This window comes from Hetaerina americana, unplaced genomic scaffold (assembly GCF_022747635.1).
Source record: "Hetaerina americana unplaced genomic scaffold, ioHetAmer1.1.p SCAF_14, whole genome shotgun sequence".
In the NCBI taxonomy this organism is placed as follows: domain Eukaryota; kingdom Metazoa; phylum Arthropoda; class Insecta; order Odonata; family Calopterygidae; genus Hetaerina; species Hetaerina americana.
In genome coordinates this window covers 9,489,962-9,511,625 of record NW_027286514.1, presented here as the reverse complement: position 1 = coordinate 9,511,625, position 21,664 = coordinate 9,489,962, and the positions used below count along the sequence as shown (strand labels likewise).

At 31.5% G+C, this 21,664-nt stretch overlaps 1 protein-coding gene across 4 annotated transcripts in view; it reads left to right on the top strand.

Annotated features, from left to right (window-relative positions):
* LOC139686324 (coiled-coil domain-containing protein 177-like) overlaps positions 1 to 21,664 on the top strand; it is a 115,350-nt gene that overhangs the window by 88,558 nt on the left and 5,128 nt on the right. For 3 of the 4 annotated variants that reach the window (XM_071583481.1, XM_071583482.1, XM_071583483.1), the window contains exons 3-10: positions 10,981 to 11,089; positions 12,877 to 13,098; positions 13,709 to 14,000; positions 15,999 to 16,235; positions 17,321 to 17,483; positions 19,005 to 19,196; positions 19,555 to 19,734; positions 20,478 to 20,659. In XM_071583481.1, the coding sequence (XP_071439582.1) occupies positions 10,981 to 11,089; positions 12,877 to 13,098; positions 13,709 to 14,000; positions 15,999 to 16,235; positions 17,321 to 17,483; positions 19,005 to 19,196; positions 19,555 to 19,734; positions 20,478 to 20,659 (1,577 nt within the window). The remainder of the gene's footprint in view (positions 1 to 10,980; positions 11,090 to 12,876; positions 13,099 to 13,708; positions 14,001 to 15,998; positions 16,236 to 17,320; positions 17,484 to 19,004; positions 19,197 to 19,554; positions 19,735 to 20,477; positions 20,660 to 21,664) is intronic. The other variant, XM_071583485.1, reaches the window with a different exon arrangement.

Genomic DNA, 21,664 nt, shown 5'->3' with positions numbered 1-21,664 from the left:
TTGAAGTCATTCAAATTTTATGATAATAGCAAATTGTATTCAGAGTTTATGTATACTGCAAATCAAGGTTAATGACTCGATTGAATAAGTTATTTCAAAATACCTAGATGTCGTGAAAATTGAATTGATATTGGTTACCATTTGGTTACTTAATAGATATTTTAACACTACCTTTCAAAACTGGAGCTTTGAATGTGTTTTACTGTGTGGTATTACGGTAGTTGCATTAGTGTGCAGCTGTTAAAGGCAAGAGTGGTGTAGGTATCTGAAGCTTAGCATTGGTGTCATGATATTTTTTGATTCATAAAAAACTGATGCAACATGTTGCATTATATATATATATATATATATATATATATATATATATATATAATGTATATATATATATATATATATATAATGTATATATATATATATATATATATATATATAATGTATATATATATATATATATATATATATATATATATATATATAATGTATATATATATATATATATATATATATATATATATATATATATATATATATATATATAATGTATATATATATATATATATAATTTCCTTTGGTCTGTAGTCAGATTTACAACCATGATGAGCAAGGTTGACTAGGGATTATTTTAGATTCTATGGTTATTGTTATTTTGAATTTTCAAAATCTCATTTGCACACCTTTCAGGTAATACTTTAAAAATTAGGGACTAATTTATTGATAAGTTTATCCTTCTTGAGGTATTTAATGCATACCTTTATTGTGTAGGTAGGTGCCCAACTATATGTCAGGGTGACTCATTATGTGAAATAAAATTGTAATGGGGAACAAGTAACTGAAGAATCATTTCATGCAGTCAGTCAGAATACATTGCACTCTCTTGATATTTTTTTAAATGGTGATAAAAATCGGTGCAGAAAACTAAGGTGTATAGTTGCCTTCTTTTTCAAAGTTTATTCACAATAGTAGAAATAACCAAGAAGGATCAATTTCACAAATAATGAAAATTCTCCCTAAGGAGTATGATTAAGAAAGTTTTCAAGTTTTATGGGGGTTTGATCATTGGTAAATGCAAAGAATATGGATCATCTAGGTTCATCAACATTATTTTCTTTTGCATCAGTCCATTGTTCATTTATAACTTTTGAGGCTACCTAGCTTGAATTTTCCATGGGTCATCTCTTTTTTGTAATAATATGCTTATTTTACAAATATTTCAATACAAATGCAGAGAATATTGTCCATCAGTATATAGACCAATTATTAGTTATTATTGGTATTATTAAAAGGATTGAAGGCATATTGATGGTTCAGATTTGCATTCTCAGTTTTCTATCTGAATGTAAGCTGTTGTCTGCCTCTAGCCTATCCATACTTTGAAAACATTCCACCAATAAAAAGTCACCTTTCCTAAACATTAGTATTTATCTTCAGAATAGAAAGTTTACCCACTAGTTTCTTTCCATGTATTTTTGTTTTTTGTTTTCTTTGCGTACCTATATCCCTGCTAATCATGATAGGATTTCTGGTATTCCATTCATGTAGCCAATCCAGTCAGGGTGACCAGAATGCCAGAAATATTCCCCTTTATATTATGAGTTCTTTGGAATATAAATAAAACTGTAATTATCAATGCATTTGCTTAATTATGATAAATATGAATGTGAGTATGCTTTTAGGAAAAGCCAAAATATCACAATATTTTACCAATATTCGATAACAATGGTGAAATAGACTAGGAGCATACTGGAATGAAAGGAAACTATAAAACTAAGATGCTATTCTAAATTAATTTCCATGCATCCAATCAAGTAATTACATGTTTTGGCCCTAAATATGGCAAATTTAAATTATAGCTTTAACTAAGACTTCCTACTCCAATGAAATTAATGTCAAAAGCCAGCATTTCTCAGTGATATTCATAGAGTTGGACTTTGGAGGTTTAATGGGGAGGAGAGACAACTGCCCACGCTTATCTATGCAACTTCTGAGAAATAAATGGTTCCTAATGGGTTCTTTCAGAGCTTTCAATGCCTGAAATGGGTCATAATGATGTAATAATAATAAGATTACCTCTAAATTCTCTGTTAATTTATGCATAAAAATTGGTTTTTATTCTCCATACTTTCAGTTAACCTAGGGAAAATATTATGGAAGTGTGGTGCCAAATTTTATGTTTCAACTATGTTTTTGCTTTATTTGGTTGGTCAATTTTTCATATTGCATATTCCGGTAATGTTATCAACCTTTCACCTTACAAAAACATATTTGTATTTTTTTTAAATACCTAAATGGTTATACTTTTACTATTGTTTTACATTTATCTCTCTTGATTATATTTATGCTGAAATTAAAGATAATTTGTAACTAGACACATCTGATAGTGGTTGTAGATAATCTCAAACATATGGATACAAATTTCTCTTTGATTTGGTTCCTTTAAAAATATATTAATATTTGCGCAAAAAGTTAAAAATATTAAAGAGTAAAATGTTGCTGACAAGGGTAACCAGTACTAAAGTCTTTGAAGAATGTCTGGATCACTATTTCATTGATTGTTGAAATTGAGGTTAGAGAAATAATCGTGTTAACCTCAAATCACACATTCTTCCTACCCTTCATATTAACTATTGATTGGTGATTTACTCTATTCATTTATTCTTCCACTTCTTTTAAAGCACCACAGTTTAGTTGGCATTGGTTATCTGTTTTCTGCTACCTTCAAGTAATTACTAAACTCTGCACCAAGTAAAATGCCTTATTTTCCTGGGCTGGTCTACCCCCTATATTTGTCTAGCTTTTTCTTTCTATTAATTTTACATCAAGTCAATTGTTTGTCATTCTGGAAAACAACATGGAGAGCAAATACTAGTTTGATGTATTCAGAGATTTAATTTGGATATGACCCCATGTTATTTGAGAAATCATACAATTTTTTTCTTTTATGAATGATCTGACTTTATCTATCAACATTCTCCGACTCATTACAGGTGTTCATGCAATAGTCATATTAATCCTGACTTCTTCCCCTGAAAAAGATTATTGCTTCCATTATAAGTTAGGACAGAAAGTGCTGGGTAGCCTGTAACTTTCTTTGTGCCTCATATTGTTGTCCTCGGAAACAACATGGGGGAAAAATCCTAGCTTGATATGTTTAAAGATATCATTTGGATTTGAGCTTAGAAGCTCCCAGTCTGTATCAACGTACTCTACCCACAGAACTAGTTCACCATATCCTTACCCACATGCCTATACAGAATCTAGGATTTAATGATGATAGCATTCAGTAAAGCTTGAACAAATGTAGTTATGTTATTAGTATTGCATATTGTTTAGGATATTTATTTAGGATGCCGTGAATATTTCTGGCTAACTCTATAATTCCAAATTTTAATTCTTTTCCATTGGAATTAGCATAAAAATATTAAAATTAACTCACAAATATGAGAAATAATGTTTATAATGATCTTGAAATTCACATGAGCACTTATGGAGGTTTTTCTTTTATTTTATTTTATTGAATAGGACAATATTCATGTGCAATCATGGACTTGAAACATACCCAATTTATGATCTTTTCAACTATAAATAAAACAGTATTACTTATGATATTCTTCAATTTATTCTCTTTTTTTCTATAAATGTTCATGAAATATTATTTTAAGCATCTAAATTCCTTTATTTAAGGGAATGCATATGCTATTTTGTAGTTTTTCATCTTTCCACTGCAGGAAAGAAAATTTCTCAAGAGTGATTCATCATAAAAATGACTTAAGATTATTAAATATTTTAATATTTAATACAGAATTTGAATACCTGTTCCTCTACTTATACTGGCTTTTGGTATTTCCATTTCATTTAATACAAATTCATCCTTTTTTCAACATTGTGAATGTAGCACATTTTCTATTTGTGATTCAGAATGCAATGGCTATAATGTCATACTTACTTTCTGTTAATCATTTAAAATTAATTTTTGTCATGTGCACTCATTCCCTGCCATCTTATTTTTCATTGCCATATTTTTTCTTGTTGAAAATATTTGTTTAAATGGAGCTGAATTTCCCTTTTTCAAAATATTTTTGTGAATTGTATTTTTGATTGATTAAAAGTGATGCCTTGAACCCTTTTTTTAGGAAATATTTTTCTAATTTGTGGGCATCAGTCTGTTTTTGGTATGTACTGCAAGGTGAACATTTCTTTGTCTTACTATAGCCAAAATAACTATCTTTAATAATTATTTTATGATTTTTTCAATTCTGCACTATTGCTTATGAATGTTTGCTGGTTTAAGATTATACAATTTTGTTTCTTATTTTAATATGCACGCATGCACCTGCTCTTGGATGGCTCGCATAATGATACTCATCAACAATGAAGTGTAAGGAACTGCTTTGGGAGCTTTTCTAGTGATAGTCAAGCTTCTTAATGAACTAATAGACATTTTGCATGAGAAATAAATGAAAGATAGAGTGTATTAAAAGCATATGTAATGATGTTAACTATAAAGGAAATTTTTCTGTTACATAATTATTAAGTGCTAATGGAAATTTTGATTTAAACTTTTAAGCTTTTATTTCAAATACTCTCATCCCATTTTCACTAAATATCTGTTTAAACATGTTCAACCAACCCTGCTTATTTATAATAAGCAGGGTTGCTTATTTTTAATAAGATTCAGTTATTTTTTTAAAATGTAGAATAATTTTTAATTGCATATGTATGAAAATTGATATATTTTTGTACTAATCATTCACCACAAATCAGACTTTGAACAGAAAATTAAATGCGTGTAGCATAAAAGGTTCTTACTTTCATAATTTTATGCCAGTTTAAATGTCTTATTCTCACTTAAACAGCAGGAGTTCCAAGTAAACTTCACTGTGACTTCACAATACTATTTGAACTTGCATTGTATTGACACTTATACCACTTTCCTGTTTTATAATATATTAAAATGTGGTAATTTGATGTTGATGGTAATTTACAAATGCATTAAATCATTAAATAACTATCACCACAATCATCAAGTTTTATAAGGTATGAAATACATCGAGACACTTTGTAATTTTTTGTTTAGTATTTCATACAATTGAATACTATTTACTGGCTATTTTCATCACAATATTCAAAATTCGACCCTGAAATATTTGGTGAAACATTCATATTATTAAAGTAGGAAATTAAATATGTATTGTCATGATAGCTAATATCTAAATTCACGTGATATGTACGGATAATTCATTTTTCAAATTAAGTAATTATTATTGAAATATTTTGGGTGTCACAGATTAATCTATAAATAGTAGAATTTATCATAATGGGATTGTCTATGTGAAGGGTGTGCATATATGTAGAATATATAAATTTATTTTTGCTTCATTTACCTTTAATATTCTCCTAGGACCTTGATTCTCACATAGAAATTCCAGATTTGGTTTCAGTAAATAGTTTTGATATATCATTGAAATATACTCCAGTATCTCCTGCAAGTGTGCAAAATGAAAACATTTTAATAGGCAATGTCTTTAAGGTCTGCCAGACCTTAGATTGAAAAAGAACTATGTTAAGTAGGCCTCACTCCACTAAGTGGCCAGTGTGTGTAATTTTTCATGGAGAACTTGTAAATTTTAAGGAAATACAAAGGCATGGCAGCACTTAAAACATGGTCATTTTTTCATTGTATTTTTCAGTCCAGTTTAGAAACTATGTAGGATTTTATGAATAAATTAAAAACAGTAGGTATGGTAGTCAAGTGATTAGAGTGCTGGGCTACTGACTGGAGAACCCGGGTTCAATTCCCAGTGATGCCTTAGGGCACTCTCAACCCTTGAACCTGTGATTTTTCTTGTGACAAATCTTCCTGGGAAACCACTGGCAGCTCAGGGAAAGGAACTGGTCCCCTTATCCTGATGTGTGAATTTAACCTGTCATTAGTATGAATATGAGGTGAACTTTACTTTAACCTATTAAATCAACCTTTGGTTTGATTGCGGTGCTAGTGTTCACATTAGAAACAACAGGTTCTGAAAATGCATATGGATATGACCGCCCACACAATGTTTATGGCTTGGATACATGTCACAAGTGCCAATATATCTTATAAATCTGATTTATGACCTTTAAATTTAATACAGTTAAAATAATAGTTTACTGGTATATATCCATAAGATATAATTGAAAAATAGAAAGAAACTTGTAAATATTAAATTGTGCTGGTTTTTACAGTTATACATTCAAACATCAAAACTACTTAATAAACATAACTGAATTTAACTTAATATCTAATGCAATTTACCTTATGTGTCACATTCTCTGTAACCAAATGATTTCAGGAGTTTCAGGATTAAATAACAAAAATGAATCAATGCTGTGGCCCCAGTAACCCTAGCCAAAAACTGAATATATTTTCAATGAATGAAAAGGATTTACTCAAATGGAAGTGACATTTGAAGCAAAAACACGAATAGAATGAAACAGTGAACTCTCAACCTGTTTTTCAGTGAAATAGCCAAAATCATTTAAACAAGTCATTTAATTAAGCAAAAAAGGAAATATCAGCAATGACGTACTTATCCTGCTGAAATTTGACCAATTTTGGGTTAAAATAAACATTTCGACTTTTCCAGTCAGGTGTAGATAAATCAGTTGTTGTTGAAAAGTAAAATCAGTGAAATTTCATTGTATCAAATTCGATTTCCTAACTCAATGTGAAGTTTGATAATCAGATTTAAAAAGTTACAAGGAACATCACCAGATATGTTCACAGTGTGGAAAAAGTGGTCAAGGAATATGAGCTTTGGTAACTGTGCAAATTATTTACTCAAAACATAGATAGAAATGTTACAATATACATCAATTTCTCGACTGTATTGCTATAAAAATGAGCTTAAAAGTTTTAAAAGTTCTGGCAAAGGTAAATACCATTCTCACTCTTCTAGGAGATAGGTACTACTGCTAATAATTGAACTTTATTAGAAAATTAATATAAATTTATTTTTTACCCAACTAAAAATTATCATCAAAAGGAAAATATGCAGGTATTCAGGTCCACAATAAATAAGACATCGCAGTAATTGATGCCACTTCTACATCGTTTTGAAATCCACATCGTAGTGATATAAAGTGACTGTTGTCATGTTCAAATGATATACTACATCATAGTGTTCCATAATAACCATAAAAATAGTTTTGAATATTTTTTCAGGGTAGCTCAATCCTCAGGAAAATATTTATGATTTAAATGGAAAATTACCTAATCATTCAAAAAATGTATTCTTAAAAACAAAGTATTTAGCAAGTTTTTTAAATCCATTATGTATCCATTTTACTGCCAATTGATTTTTTCTGTGATGAATGAAAAGGAGCAGGAACCTGCACGTTTTATGCTCTGACACTTTACAAAGCAGTACCTTAAGAGGGTATTAATATGGTGATACGTAAGTAACGTGATTTCCTTTTTATGTCAATTGATATTCCTCGTCACCAAAAAGTTCTCTTTAAGCACAAGCACCATTAGTGTGCATGCTTACTATGAGTGATGTGCGGAAAGGCAATTAAAATATCTCTTTTACTTAGACCTTTTATACATAAAATTTGAAAATAAATCTAACCGCTCAATTTTATTAAAAACAACTAGTTTCATCAAATTGTTGACAACAAAATTTTTTATTATATATTTTACAGGCCAATGAAAATAATTCAATTATTTACCTTTAGAGAAAAATATCATCACCATTATACCGAATTTATCAAAAGCCATTTTTTTACCAGTCAAGCTGTAGTAAGTTATTTTTAAAGAATAACTAAATGTCATAAATTCATCTTCGTGTACTCAGCTATTTCCACATAACCTGTACAAATTAGCATCACCATTTCCCTGCTGTTACAAGATCATATTATTATTAAATTTTGGAAGTTGGGTTGTAACTGAAATATTGTTTAGAGGTTATAGTTTCCTCTCTAAAAGTATGCAATGACACATGTTTGATGCCCTATTTCTTCCCTAGGAAAAAGGTATTACTCACCATTATACTTTATTAGCAATACACAAAATTTCTCATTGTTAAATTATACTTCAGGTTCAAAATACCATTACCGGGCTACCTATCTAAATTTTTGTCGAAGCAACATTATGTTGGTTATTTCCACTTCAACATTAAAATTAAGTTCGTTGGTAGTGAATATTTAAGGTATCATTGTCAATAAACATGATGGAATTTCAGAACAGACAAATGTGTCTCAATACCCCGTAAAATTTAAAATTTTATCAAATATTTAATAACTATCTTGGGTTCCTAAGACCTGAGCTATTCATCTTTCAACCAGTATGTAGAGAAAATAATTTTAAAATCTAGATATTTTTCAACATTCTGATTCATTTTTCCAAAAAATTTTTTGAAGTTTCATTAGTTTTTTAGGAACCATTCATAATTCCATCTGACATTCCATGATGGTAAATAGTATCACTATCATTCCATTATCATGATTTAGAATGTATAACCAATGAAAAATATCATTAGCAAGTCACATGTGACATTGTTAAAATAAGAAATTTACCAATGCTTATGATGAACAAGGATATTTGGCTTACTGATCCAAGGAACATACAAAATGCCCATATTGATACCAAATGTCTTCTTAGGCTTGGGATGGATTGAAGAGAACTAGTATTTCACTGTGATGTTTTTGAAGGAAAATGTACTTAAACCATTGCTAATGAAAGAAAACCTATGGCCTAAGTGTCCTTTAAGTGTATGCACCCTATCAGGCAGAGCAGTTACAATATGTCATCTTTGATCCAGGGATTTGCATTCTCTACCATATATACATTTAATTTCATGACACTTATGTGGTCAGTCTGATTAAGATATTCATCAGGCTCAATTTCAGTCTGTGGTTACTCCATCTTGTCTCAAAACCTTGTATAAAAATAGGTTTAGCTTCACTCTCAAATATAAATACTCACTTAACATAAATAATGTGAAACTCTCTAACTATTATTTGGCAAAGACCATATTTACAAAATACCCAAATTGCAGGAAGACTTCAACTAAAAATTACCATTTGTTGGAGGATATCTAGCAAGTTAAAACTTTTGTCTCTTAGTCTGAATACAGTCTTATGGTCTATCAAAGGCAACATGGAACAATCCATATTGCTCCTTAAAATATAAGTGCGTATTAGAATAGCTGATCTCTTAAAATCCATGTAATATTTCTGGGCCTATTTATTGTGATACATTTTTTGTTCCAGTAAGCCAAACTTTTGCGATTTGATCCTGATGACATTTTTGTTTGGCATTCTTTCTCATTATTACCAGCTGATCTCATAAAATAATTTCATCTTTCATCTTAAGCCACCATTATATTTTCATATTGAATTATTCTTTTGAATGAGTTACACATTTCTTTTCAATCCTAAATTATGCATTCAGAGATTAACATATTATCTTTGTAGCACCTATTCAAGCATTTTTAATTTAAGTCAAAAATTTAAGTTTTAAATTTGCCTTTGCCTCAAAATAATCTGACTTTTTTTGCTCAAATACAATAAGCCATACATCACAGCAAAATAATATTTGTTATCATTAGCTTTTAAGCTCATGAATGGATTTTTTACCAGAAAATGTCCTTTAAATGTGTCTCTGCTTTTGCACACAAAGGTTTATCAAAGTAAAACATTCCAATGGTGTCATCACAATAAGTTCTTCTTTGATAAATGTGCCAAATTTGAAATCCACCAGGTATTCACTCCCCTCATTAAAGGAAAGCTCATGTTTGAAACACTGGAGTGATTGGCATCCTTTTTTAATTTTACACCCAGTAATCCATGGCTAAATACTGATAATCATTATTACTAATATGAATATATAAATATATAAATATATAAATAAAACTTGGTTGGAACTTGGATTCATTAAAATTTTTGGTTTAACCTTATGTGTGGATTATATGCTGTGATATATGGTAACAAAGTATACCTATATGAAATGCCTTTATGAAATGTAGTTAAGTGTAGTATTCTAAAATAATTAACTAACTTTTATTAAATGACTACCTATTCTTCAAAAATAGGAACTTATGCAAACTTTTAAAAGCATGTTCATCAGTTTTAGAATTAGAATGCTTATCGCTTCATCATTACCTTGATTCATGAAATAATTATCGTAATAAAAGTAAATTAATTTCTTTGGTCGATAAATGGTAAAAAGGAAATTAAAATGAACCATATTGGGTCATGAAACCATGAAATTCAATGTTCTTTAAACCTATAAATTTTCATTCAATTAACACTGTATGTGAGACATTGAAAATGTTGTATCTACTTAATGAGATTATAATTTATAGATGACTATTTTAATATCATGAATAATATAATGTTGAAAGGGTTTCCTTTATTTTTTATAATGCTTTCATTAATGACAGAAATACCGATTTATTCATAGCAATGAGCAAAGATTAATTATGCCTGATCACATGCTATATTATTTTACTATAATAAATAAGAGACATATTTCTATTTGGCAATGGAATTAACTGGCACTAGCACTGTATATTGCATAATGAAAGTGGTGAAAATTAATTATTTCATATTTTCATGACTATGTTTTATGCCTATGGTATACTTAATTCCATTCAATAAATCCTGCCAATTAGGTGATGACATGTTGATTATTATTATTTTTGGTTATTTTACTGAGCCAATTCCTTCTTAAATTCAGCATATTTGACTTTACTTTGATTCATGACTTTATCATTAAAAATATATTTTTACTATATGTCACTTGCAAATATGCACAGTACAAAATGTTACATGTCAATATCACCCAGAAGCACAAATATTGTGTTTGACCAAAACTTTTGATTGCTAGTTGGTCTTGTTCTGATCATTTATTATCAAAATTGTAATCAAAATTCCTAATTGCTTCATTTCCTCTCCTCAACATTCCTCATATGACTGTCCTTCACATGCATATCCATCCAGCCTGTTGACTTGCTTCCCACAACAATTGCTCAGCTTGAGCGTGAGTTGATTGGAGTCACACCAGAACAACTTTTTAAAATATTTGTGGAACGAGAAAGGTTTAGATTAGGTGAGTAATCAATGGTAATGATCTTTGATTCATTCTCAGATTATTCCATTCTAGAGTACCAATAACCACTGAATATCATTTCATTAAAGGTCTAAACATGTTCATCATGACCAGTCTTGAAATCATACAAAAATGCATAGACCAAGTCAAGAATTAAGTTAGCCAAAGTCACCATGAGTACAGGTGCCTTCATTTTTCTCTGCTTACTGCAATGAGCACCCAGAGCATCCTCCTAGGCTTCACTGAATAACTATACTATTCACAGCAGATCCCATATTTTCATGAGCATGCTGACTGAGATGGTTAGCTAAGTCACAGGAGCATGTCGCATGGATCAATCCCCTCCAAAAACTCATTTCATACCAAAATAAACTGGTCAGAGATCTCAAACTTAGGAATGCAAACATTGATGCTTGAGCAAGATGTGTCTATGGTTAAGACACTTTCTAAAAATGCATCATTAATCCCATTTTACAAATTTAAATCTGGCCTCCAGGTCTAATATAGATATTTTATTCTGTGAGTAAAGGTTAAATATTCATAATTTTGTTTATTTACACATTCTAGCTCCTCTTGGCATGTAATTCACCAATGTTCAGCATTCAGAAGCGTACAAGTATGGCTGTACCCTATCCTGTTCCTGCCTCAAGCCCTCCCAAGTGAATGTGTTCCTGTGCCTTTCTTCTAAAATTGTTTTGTTTATTTTCTGCCTTCATTTAATCCTCATTTCTTTCCTCCTTTCCATTGCAAGGGAACACATACAGTTAAACCTATGTATTTTAAGGGTAGTATTTGATTCCTGCCTACAATTAATCTCATAAAAAGTTTTGAACAAGTCATATATCATTATACAGGTGAATTTTATGATTACAAATTTCTTATGTCCTTAAAAATCTGTATTTAAAGTGAAAGATTGTAAGTACACTTGATTTTTCCATTCAGAAATAACCTCAGATTTGCTAAATGTTTTATTACTGAGCAAAGACAGTAGTCATGAACAGAATATTTGTGATAACTACTGATGAAGGGCTGCCATAAAGTAGTGTTTAAAGGAATTATTCCAGGAATTATGTGCTTGATGATTTTAACTTTTATTGACTCCAAAAAATGCAAAAGTCTGAATGCATGAGAGATGTTCTTTTTCTGAACAATATTCACAATGTAAAACTTTCTTTAAGAACTAAAGTTTCACATGTACAATGCCATAAGCATAGATTTTTCATAACTTGATGATTTTTAAGTGTTAAAAGATGCACACCATTGAAGACCTTGAAGAGAATGTGTTGGGTGGCCTTTATGCTCTCTAAACAAAACATGGCATTCACAGTTAACTTTGATTTCATACTTTCTGGTATGAATAGCATACAAAGTACTTGAAGAATGGTTTTAGCTTACTAGAGAAAATAATTTTAATGCATTATCATCAATAGTAAAGAACAATTTTTGAATCAATGAGGAACATACGATTGTTTCAAATCCTAAATCAATCGAAAGAAAAATTGCTCCATGCTTGAAGAACAATTTGAAACAGACATTTATTCTAACCTTCATGATGAATTCCGTTATTCTATTCATGAGAAATGTCTGGTATTTTTTAATATTTGGTGTATTATTAAATCCAAAATTCTAATATTCATCCAGACATATTTCAGTGAATAATCTCCCTAATAATTATACAAGGGGCATCATCGAAGGAATCAAACATTGAGAGCTTCTAATAAATATGTACAATCCAAAATTCATTTGATTCCTATCTACTGCATAAAATTGAATTCCTATATTTTTAGCAAACCTAGAAAGGTGTCGCTTGGCCAGAGAGGAAATAATAAAATCAAGGGGATCATTTGGCAAAATACCCCTTCGAGAGAACAGCTTTGCCACACACCTAGGAGTACTGGCTCCAGCTTCACACTCTCCGTCCTCATCCATTGAATTATCTGAGAATAGCAAAGAGTTTGCTTCCCGTAAGGAAAAGCTTGACAAAGAAAACAAGGCTCGTACATTAAAAAGTGAGTAATTTTCTTTTTTTTTCATCCCCTACAGCATATTTCATTATTACTGTTCTCCCCTCCTATTTTGACGGGCTATCTTTTCCTTAAATTAGCCAGTGCATATGTTTGTTTGTGATGTATGCTTAATCATTCAGAAAGGCAACACCCATGTAATAGACATAGGCCTAGTTCATTAGTATGAGTACTCTCATGTGCTTGGGATATATAACAAAAACTCTATTTCACTGATATTTCTTTCAATAAGTCAATTCAAGTAAAGCACCTGATCTTAGTTCTACAACTCAAGTTTGAACTTTCCAACAATATGCAAGTACTTGCTGGCCCTGTTGGTTGTGGGTAAAATCCATGCATGCTAACCGAGAGGTTATGGATTTGATTCTATGTTTGAGGCCTTGGGTGTTCGTAATGACCCTTGTAGCTATTTTCATGATTAAAATCTGTTTTCAAAAGCCAAAACTGGCTGTTATCAGATTAGTGTTAAGTAAAAAAATTAGAAGACCCAGCTCAACACTATCATGCTTTGTATCACTATTAATAAAGACTAGCATTTCATTTGATAGCCTGAGTAAAAAGCTTTGCAATTGTTTCAAAGAGTCAATTATTTCAGCAGAAGCAGAATCCACAGAGGAATGCACAAAGGACAAAACTCAGGAAGATCAAGACGTATACTCTGTTTGCACATCAAGGGCAGCCTCAGCCACTCATGACAATGGCCAAACATTCCAGAGGGGGCAGAGTGCTGGGTCTTCATCTTTGAATAGCAGGAGGAAAAAGAGGAGGGGCTCATCTGGAAGTCAGCGAGGAAGCAGTTCCTGCTTAAGGACTCCACCTCCAGCCAAAAAAGTTACCCCAACAAGACCACAGAGCTGCGGAAAGAAAGGCTGTGATTCTAGTGCAAGGTTTCAATCTTTTTCTTACTGAATTTGATGGTTTGAGGCTCTACTTTGTGAAAATTCATGATCACTTAATAAATAAACTTGGTATTTTTTCACCCAAATTTTTTTGCATGAAAATATACCAAGTTTATTTATTCAGTGCTCTTTCTCAATTGGTATTGGTACACATGTTAACATTTATGAACACCCTAGAGTACACATAAATTTAATGGAATATTTTAAATTTGAGATGTTCTACTTTTAAATGTGTGTGAGTTTGTTTTTAGGAACACTAACTCTTATGAATATAAATATCCATAAAAATATATTTTGGAGATAAAATTTTGCTTTTTAGATGCATGATAAATCACGTTTCTCATGTCAGAATGGGCATTAAATAACAGATAAGATACTGAACAAGCAATTTGTTTTTTTTCTTTACACTATATACCTTTGGGGCCATGAAATAACAATGGTGTCTATGCTAATTTATTGGAGCAAGAAGGAGTTTTAGTAGCATTTATGATTGAATTTAATATAGTTAAACAAATATGAAATAAAAACATGCATAACATAATACTTATAGCATTATATTTTTTAATAAAAATCAAACATTTAGTTATATCTAAAAACAATATCTTGTACAATTATGTTAAGGCAAGGATTAGGATTTAATTTTTCAGTCCTACATGTTTATGCCTCATTCTTACATTGCCAATTACCAAAAACAATTATTTTTTTTAGAGTTCAATTTCAATATGAAAAGCATTAAATAATAATTTTAGTTGATGTGAGTATTAAATGATAGAATATTCTGCCAAAGTGGCATGCTTTCTCCTGTACACTGCCTGCTGGGCAAAGCTAAGCTACCACTCTTGTATTACGTTGGTGGAGAAGATGGAGGGGGAGTTACATTGGGAGAGGGAGTGATGAATCAAGGCAAACAAAGAACTGAGTGAAAGAGATTTGGGATGGAGAATGAGTTCAAGGATATAATGTTTTTGACAGAGAAAAGGGAGGTGGAAGAGAGGGAAGAGATGATGGATGGGCTAAAAATGTGAGTTGAGTGGCATTATTACCCTCTTAATGCTCTGGAAAATGCTTCTCCTTGGAAACTAAATGGCTAGTTCTCATTGAGCTAGCATTGTGAATTTGTAAGAAAAACAATCTTTTTCAACTGGCCAGATAATAGATGCTACTAATGCAATGTTTTTCCTATCCTTAACTCATGCAAAATCCTTCAAAAGTTGATAAAGTTTTACATGTTAATAAAGAGAGCAAGTTTGGTGGTTTTTATGTCAAACTTAGGACTCTTACGTTGCTTCCTTATGAGTAACATATAAGATTTTTACTCCTGTGGAGCAAATTTTCTGGCCTCTGAATGTTTGGTCTCAATATTTGCTGTTTTCTTTCTGCAGATTATTTTAATTCACTTTTGTCAAGCAATAGACAACAGAGGAATTTTGGGAACTATAATTAAAAATGAAGCAGGACACCTGGAAGATCATTTTTAAAGCATTTTTTTATGTCCACAAACTGAATATTTCTGCATATTTGTCTGATAGTTTATGCTGGGCTTTTTAGTTTCCATTTATCTACCTTATCCTATCTAGTAGCATTGTATGGATAGATTATATATTTATTACTTATGTTTTATAGCAATGATGACTCTTCTGAGTTCCATTCATGAGTAGTTAGAAAGTAAAATATTCAAATTTAAAACAATTAAACTGTGCAAGTCACACATAGTATCAAAAATACTGAACAATAAGACTGTGTTTGCTATGGGTACCTAAAATTTTCTTAAAGGTTTATGTGCATTTTCATCCTCTACACTTTACATAGTTGGTATGTGTGTAGTTGTGGAGTGTGTGGCAATATGAATGTATGGTAGGCATAGTTAATTCAATTAAAACATTTCATTTCAGATAGATTTGATCAGTATTAAGTGTGTTTGCAAGCATAACAACAACATTGCATAATTAAATTCAGTTCTAAAAAATGTGTTCTTTTAATCTTCAGTGGGTCACGAAGTGGCAGGAGTACAGCAGTGTCAAGAATTGATTTGCATGCTGCTCCCATTGAAGCAAGTATAACAGAAAGCAGTAGCATCAATGCAACAGCCACTTCCCCTTGCTCCTTTGTGAGGTCATCCAGAAATAGTGCAAGAGAGAGGAGGGTTTGTTCACATCAGGACTTAAGCAACTATAACAGTGGCAGCACAGGGAGCCTCACAAGGCGTAAACAAGTTTCCTTCAGGTAAGCATGATATCAAAGGTCTTTCTTTATATACCCTACTGTATATTATTTTGTATATTTATTAACCCTTGAAACTTTCATTCATCTTAAATTTTCCAAACAATATTAAATATATATATTCAGTTTTTGGAAACTAGTTTCCTTAACTATGAAATTGAACTCAGGGAAAATGTTCCAAAGATATATGTTATTATACATGCTAATATATCACATTAATATTTATGCCTGGATGAAGAGAAGCAAAATGTATTGCAATGGTAAATAAAAAGATGTCGGCATGAGAATTTCTCGATTTAAATCTTTTCTGCTCATGCATAGGACCATTCAAATTGAAGCTATGGAAATATGTGTGTTAAAAGCATTTAAATAGGCACAAATAGAATGAGCAAACATATGTGCAAACACTAACTTGAAGATTAATTCCCCCATGATAACCTTACCAATCATTTAACTGGTTCAATTTATTTCTTCATTAGCTCATCATTTTTAGGTTGATTATTTTGTAATGAAGATGAAAATTCAGGTATGGAGATGTACAAAAATATACAATAAGAACCATTAAATGAAATATAAAACATTTATTATTTGAGAGTTCTCAACTTATTGAAGATTACCTACATATCAAACTTATTCACATCAATAAGTTTGTTTTTCTACCAGTGCCAAGATTGCATGCATAAAAGATTTCATTATAAATTGTTTTATCTCTATCCAATTGCTATTTTTTTATTTTGAACCTTTTAATTTATTTTCTATCCAATTTAATTCAGCTATCATTCATATTCATATTCAACGCATGCATCCACACTGATACAAAGTTATCTGACCACCTATTTTATTTGATGTTGTTGCAAGAGTGCCCCAGTCAAATTCTGAAGATTTTCTTTGCTAAGCAGCTTTGAATTGATATCTGAGTTTTTTTCTTACTGAGTTATAAACATGAAGAAATTTTTTATGTTTAGCCATACCTTTAAAATCTAACAGTTTGTTTTAAATTAAAGCTTTCATTGATTGTAGGTGAAGATGTGCTCAGCATTTGAGATAAATGCTGAAAGTGTGTATAACATAGGCCGTATTTATGGCAGGGGGTGTCATGCTAGCCTTGAAGATATTTGGCCTTGGGTGCCTGAACGAGATCGACGTATTCTTCAGTTTATGGCCCTGCGAAGAGAAGATCAACGTGAACGAGAAGAGATGGCACACAGACACCATCTCATGTGGGAAGCAGAGGTGGAGAAGAGAAAACAGGTAAAATATGAGATTGAGTTTTCTCTTTAGATTGTTTAATTAAATTGTAACGGGGCTCAGTAGCCAATTAAGCCGACATCATTACAAAATAAATAAGACAGTACAGTTTAATTAGAAAATCATCAGACTTTTTACAGTAGTGATATCACTTGGGATGAAATTTTTAATTTATTGCAATTCTATTTCTGGAAGAAAAGAATAAAGTTTAAAATGAAAAATGCTGAATAAGTAAATAGGTATATTCAATTAAAAATTAAAGTCCTGGTGACAATTGAGATGTATATTAAGACTAGGTAATTAGTAGGATTGAATAGCGTATTAGCTCTTTCTCACTAGTGAGGATTGAGATAGTAACCTCAGTTCAGAAGTGATTAAAATTTCTCACATATTTCCTAGACTTGCACTTAATAAAAGCTTATGCCATCAAATGTGCTAACTGTGCATATAATTTACAACTGTGAGCAGATATCAGCTGTGTAGTGAGGGCCATATGATGGTAAAATTAAGCTGACATTATTCCACCCTCAAACTTGCAAATCTTGTTCACTGTATCCTAGAAATCTACCCCATGAAATATTTCCTCGCTGACACAGTACAGTAATTTAATTACACTTATGATGCTTTTTAAGGAAGGGTTCTTTAACATTTCATTAATTAAAAGGATGTAATCATAGCATAAATGAACAATCAACGACTATCTCAAGTCAGCAGCATAGTCAATTAGTTAACAGTATTGCTAGGTCAAGACATCCAACTCCATCTATATTAATGCAGGAAATCAGGAGTTCTCAGTGCTATAAAAGGGGTGTGGACTTATGGAGGTTAGGCAGCCACTATACCCTCTTGTCCACTGTGCCTATTTCACTGTGAAAAATTGCCCCAACTTTCCATTTGAATGGCACCAGCATCAAGCACCAATTCTCAAAAGTGCTTTCTTACTCTGAATTATTACTAATGCATGGAATCACTGTTACATCAAAATAAGTTAATTTGGAGTGGTAGGATTTCTATTAAAATTTGTTTGTGCATACCACCTATAGCCAGCTAATTCTCACCAGTTAATAAAATTGTATTATTTTTCCCTGCTACAAAAATGCTCTTAAAATTTCTCATGCCTTTTATTAACTTCAAACAAGCAAAAAGTATTTAACAGCTATCAGAACTGGCGGTAAAGTCTATCAAGTGGATGAGCAAAATATTAGAAGGTAGTGTTATACTGAAGGATGCTTAAAAATGAAGAATATTGGATGAGCATCGAAGATAAAACAGAATGAGTATTTGGTTTGTGATCGGAAATGTATAAATATGAGTTGAGGAAGTCAATTAAGTTGGGAAATATTTGTTGAGTTTCAAAAATGTTTCAAGAGTCATAAAATATCTTCAAAAAGTTAAATGAATTGTCCAAGCTCTACCTATTCACATCAGACTAAACACAGTTACAGCATAAATTTCAGACATTTAATTATTTATAATGTCAATATGTTCTCTTCTAAGATGTCTAATGAGATAACTCTTGAACAGGAATTGGCTGAGGAGGAAAAACGTTGGAAAGAATGGGTTGGGGAGAAGAGAAAGAGGGAATCAGAAGAAAATGCAAAGCGATGGGAAGAAGTTCGTAAGAGCTTAATGGCCAGCCAGCACCAACTCCAAGAGTCCATTGATCTGAGAGAGCAACGATGCCTGAAGGCCAAAGCTGAAATTGAACAAAGAAAGGTAAAATATCATGAAGATGCACATATATACCAATAATGTTAAATTTTCTCTGAAAATAATGACTTATTGCATTAGATTTTAAAACATTCTCCAGTTTTGTTCAAGCATACCTGATTTATGAAATATTATTTGAACTAATTACCCTCATTAAAATAAATCTTTGATGCAGACTTCATGGTCTGCACTATGAGCATGCATGCATGCTTGAATATAATTTAGGCATCCTAATGACACTAGGGTCTAGGGTGGGGATTGAAGAATGATGAGCATCATTAAAACACTTGTAGAAACAGTGGTATAATAATTTTTCCTGCATATTTGTATAAATTTTGTAGTTATATCTCATGCTTACATGCAGAAAATAGAGTTGGAGGACAAAAGTCTTACAGAGGCACGGAAAGCTGCTGTTGCCCAGGCAGCACGCTGCCAAATGGCAGAGGAAGAGATGATGTGGCAACAGCACATTGAAGAGGAACTGCAAGAAAAACTGAAGAGAGCTGAAAGTACTAAGGCCAGCCGCACAGAGGGAGTTAGAAGGGCAAGTTTCCTTAATTTTTTCTCTCCATCATTTGAATAGAAAATTATTACTAGGAATTGGTGTTTAGTCGCATTGATAACTCTTGCCAATTTTTAATTCTGAATTTACTTTATAACAAAGCCACAATTAAATATTTCAACTCAATATGTGAGGTGTGATTAGAGCCAGAGGCCTTAGGATTGTATGCTGAGCTGTTGATAAAATTCTAGAGTTATGATCAAAAGAAAGAATTGGCATTAAGTACTTTTACTTTCTGTATTTGTAAAAATGAATTTTTACAGCCAACTATGTCAGATATGAGTAACTGCTAGGATTGGGTGGGGAGGAGAGGGTTGCTGGGAAAAATTCACAGCCTTGCCATTCACATCCACAAAAAGCACATAAAATTGGAGTAGGGTTTATTGAAGTATAGGGTGTCATGTTGTGTCAATATAGGTGAGGCTGAGAAATATAGCAGTGGTTAGTCAATGTGCCCATCCTGAATCTACTACCACTAGTATATTACCATATGAATAATAATGTCAGTAATACAATTTTATTTCATTCCTGGGTGAAGGATTCAGTGATTCATTTTGGAATGGCTTTTATGTCCTGCCATAACAGCCATTCCAAACAAATAAACTAGATGATTAAATGTGTTCAGTTGCATCAAAGACCATATGCATTCGCTGGTATGTTTTTCATAATTTTCTAATGCTAAAAGATCATCCAAATCCAACTGACTATTGGTTTGTTTGCAACAGAGAGTGGCTAGTGCCAATAGAGCAGAGGAGTTGAGGCATTTGGAGCGATGGAGACAATTGCGTGAGGAAGAGGAAGAGGAGCTTGAGAGGGTACGCATGGAGACTAAGATTCGTGAGGAGAAGGCTGATAATGCATATCGACGAATCAGTCTGGAGAAAGAGCAAATGATTAAAGAGCAAAGGTAAATATGCTTCAATAATACTCAATCAAGTGTTATTGCCTTTTAAATAAGTGCATTGATGTCTTAATGAGATAGACACATAGTTTAAGAATGTCAAGTATTTCTAAGGCATCAAGTTGAAATTAGTGAAATTTGGTCTTTTGGAACCAAACACTGGGCACAAATTGTATTATGAAAATAAACTTATAATATGCCATGCATATTCAAAAAGTGCCTGTTATTAGGTCAGTCAGGCTTACCATTAGTTTTAGTACATATCAGATGGTAAATCAGATAAATTTTTTCCCAAAAAATCAACAACTCAGTAACTCTTCTGGTGATTCCAACCCCTTATCAATTGAAATCATAATTTTATTGAATCTTTTTCCCTCAACACAAAGTACAGAAATGTAGAGTTTCTAGTAGCTTTGTTTGTCAATTTTATTGTTTCTTAATGTGGCTCCTTAGAGAATCAGCAACTTCTTCATATTCTAGCTCGCACACTTTGTTATAGTGAGATTGCATTCCCTACAAAACTGTAAGCTATTCAAAGCCTAAAAATTAAGTACCTTTGACTCAACAGTTATCGAGAAATGTGTATAAAAATTTTTTCGTGAATTATTTTTTTGAAACCAATAAGATCTCATCAGAATTCCCTTATGATTACCAAAGGATTAAGGGTATTTCTTGGTAGGTAGTTGTATTATTAGTGTAGCTTGAAGTAATAATTTGGGAACCATGGCTCTGCAATTCCTTCTAAGGCAAAATGAGCTTTAATGGAATAGGGATACATTAAACTATTATCTTTTCCTTGCTTTTTGACAAAAATGTACTGAATTCATTATTACAAAAATTAATTGCCTCTGATAGAAATTGCCCAATAATATAAATGAAATGCAGATATATAACTCCAAGGAGATGGGAATAAGGATAGAAATTATAATTTCCATTTTCTGTGTTCTCCAAAGATCAGATTTTTGAGAATGTAAAAGAGGATTTTCTTTTTAACAGCACAGCAGAATTGAC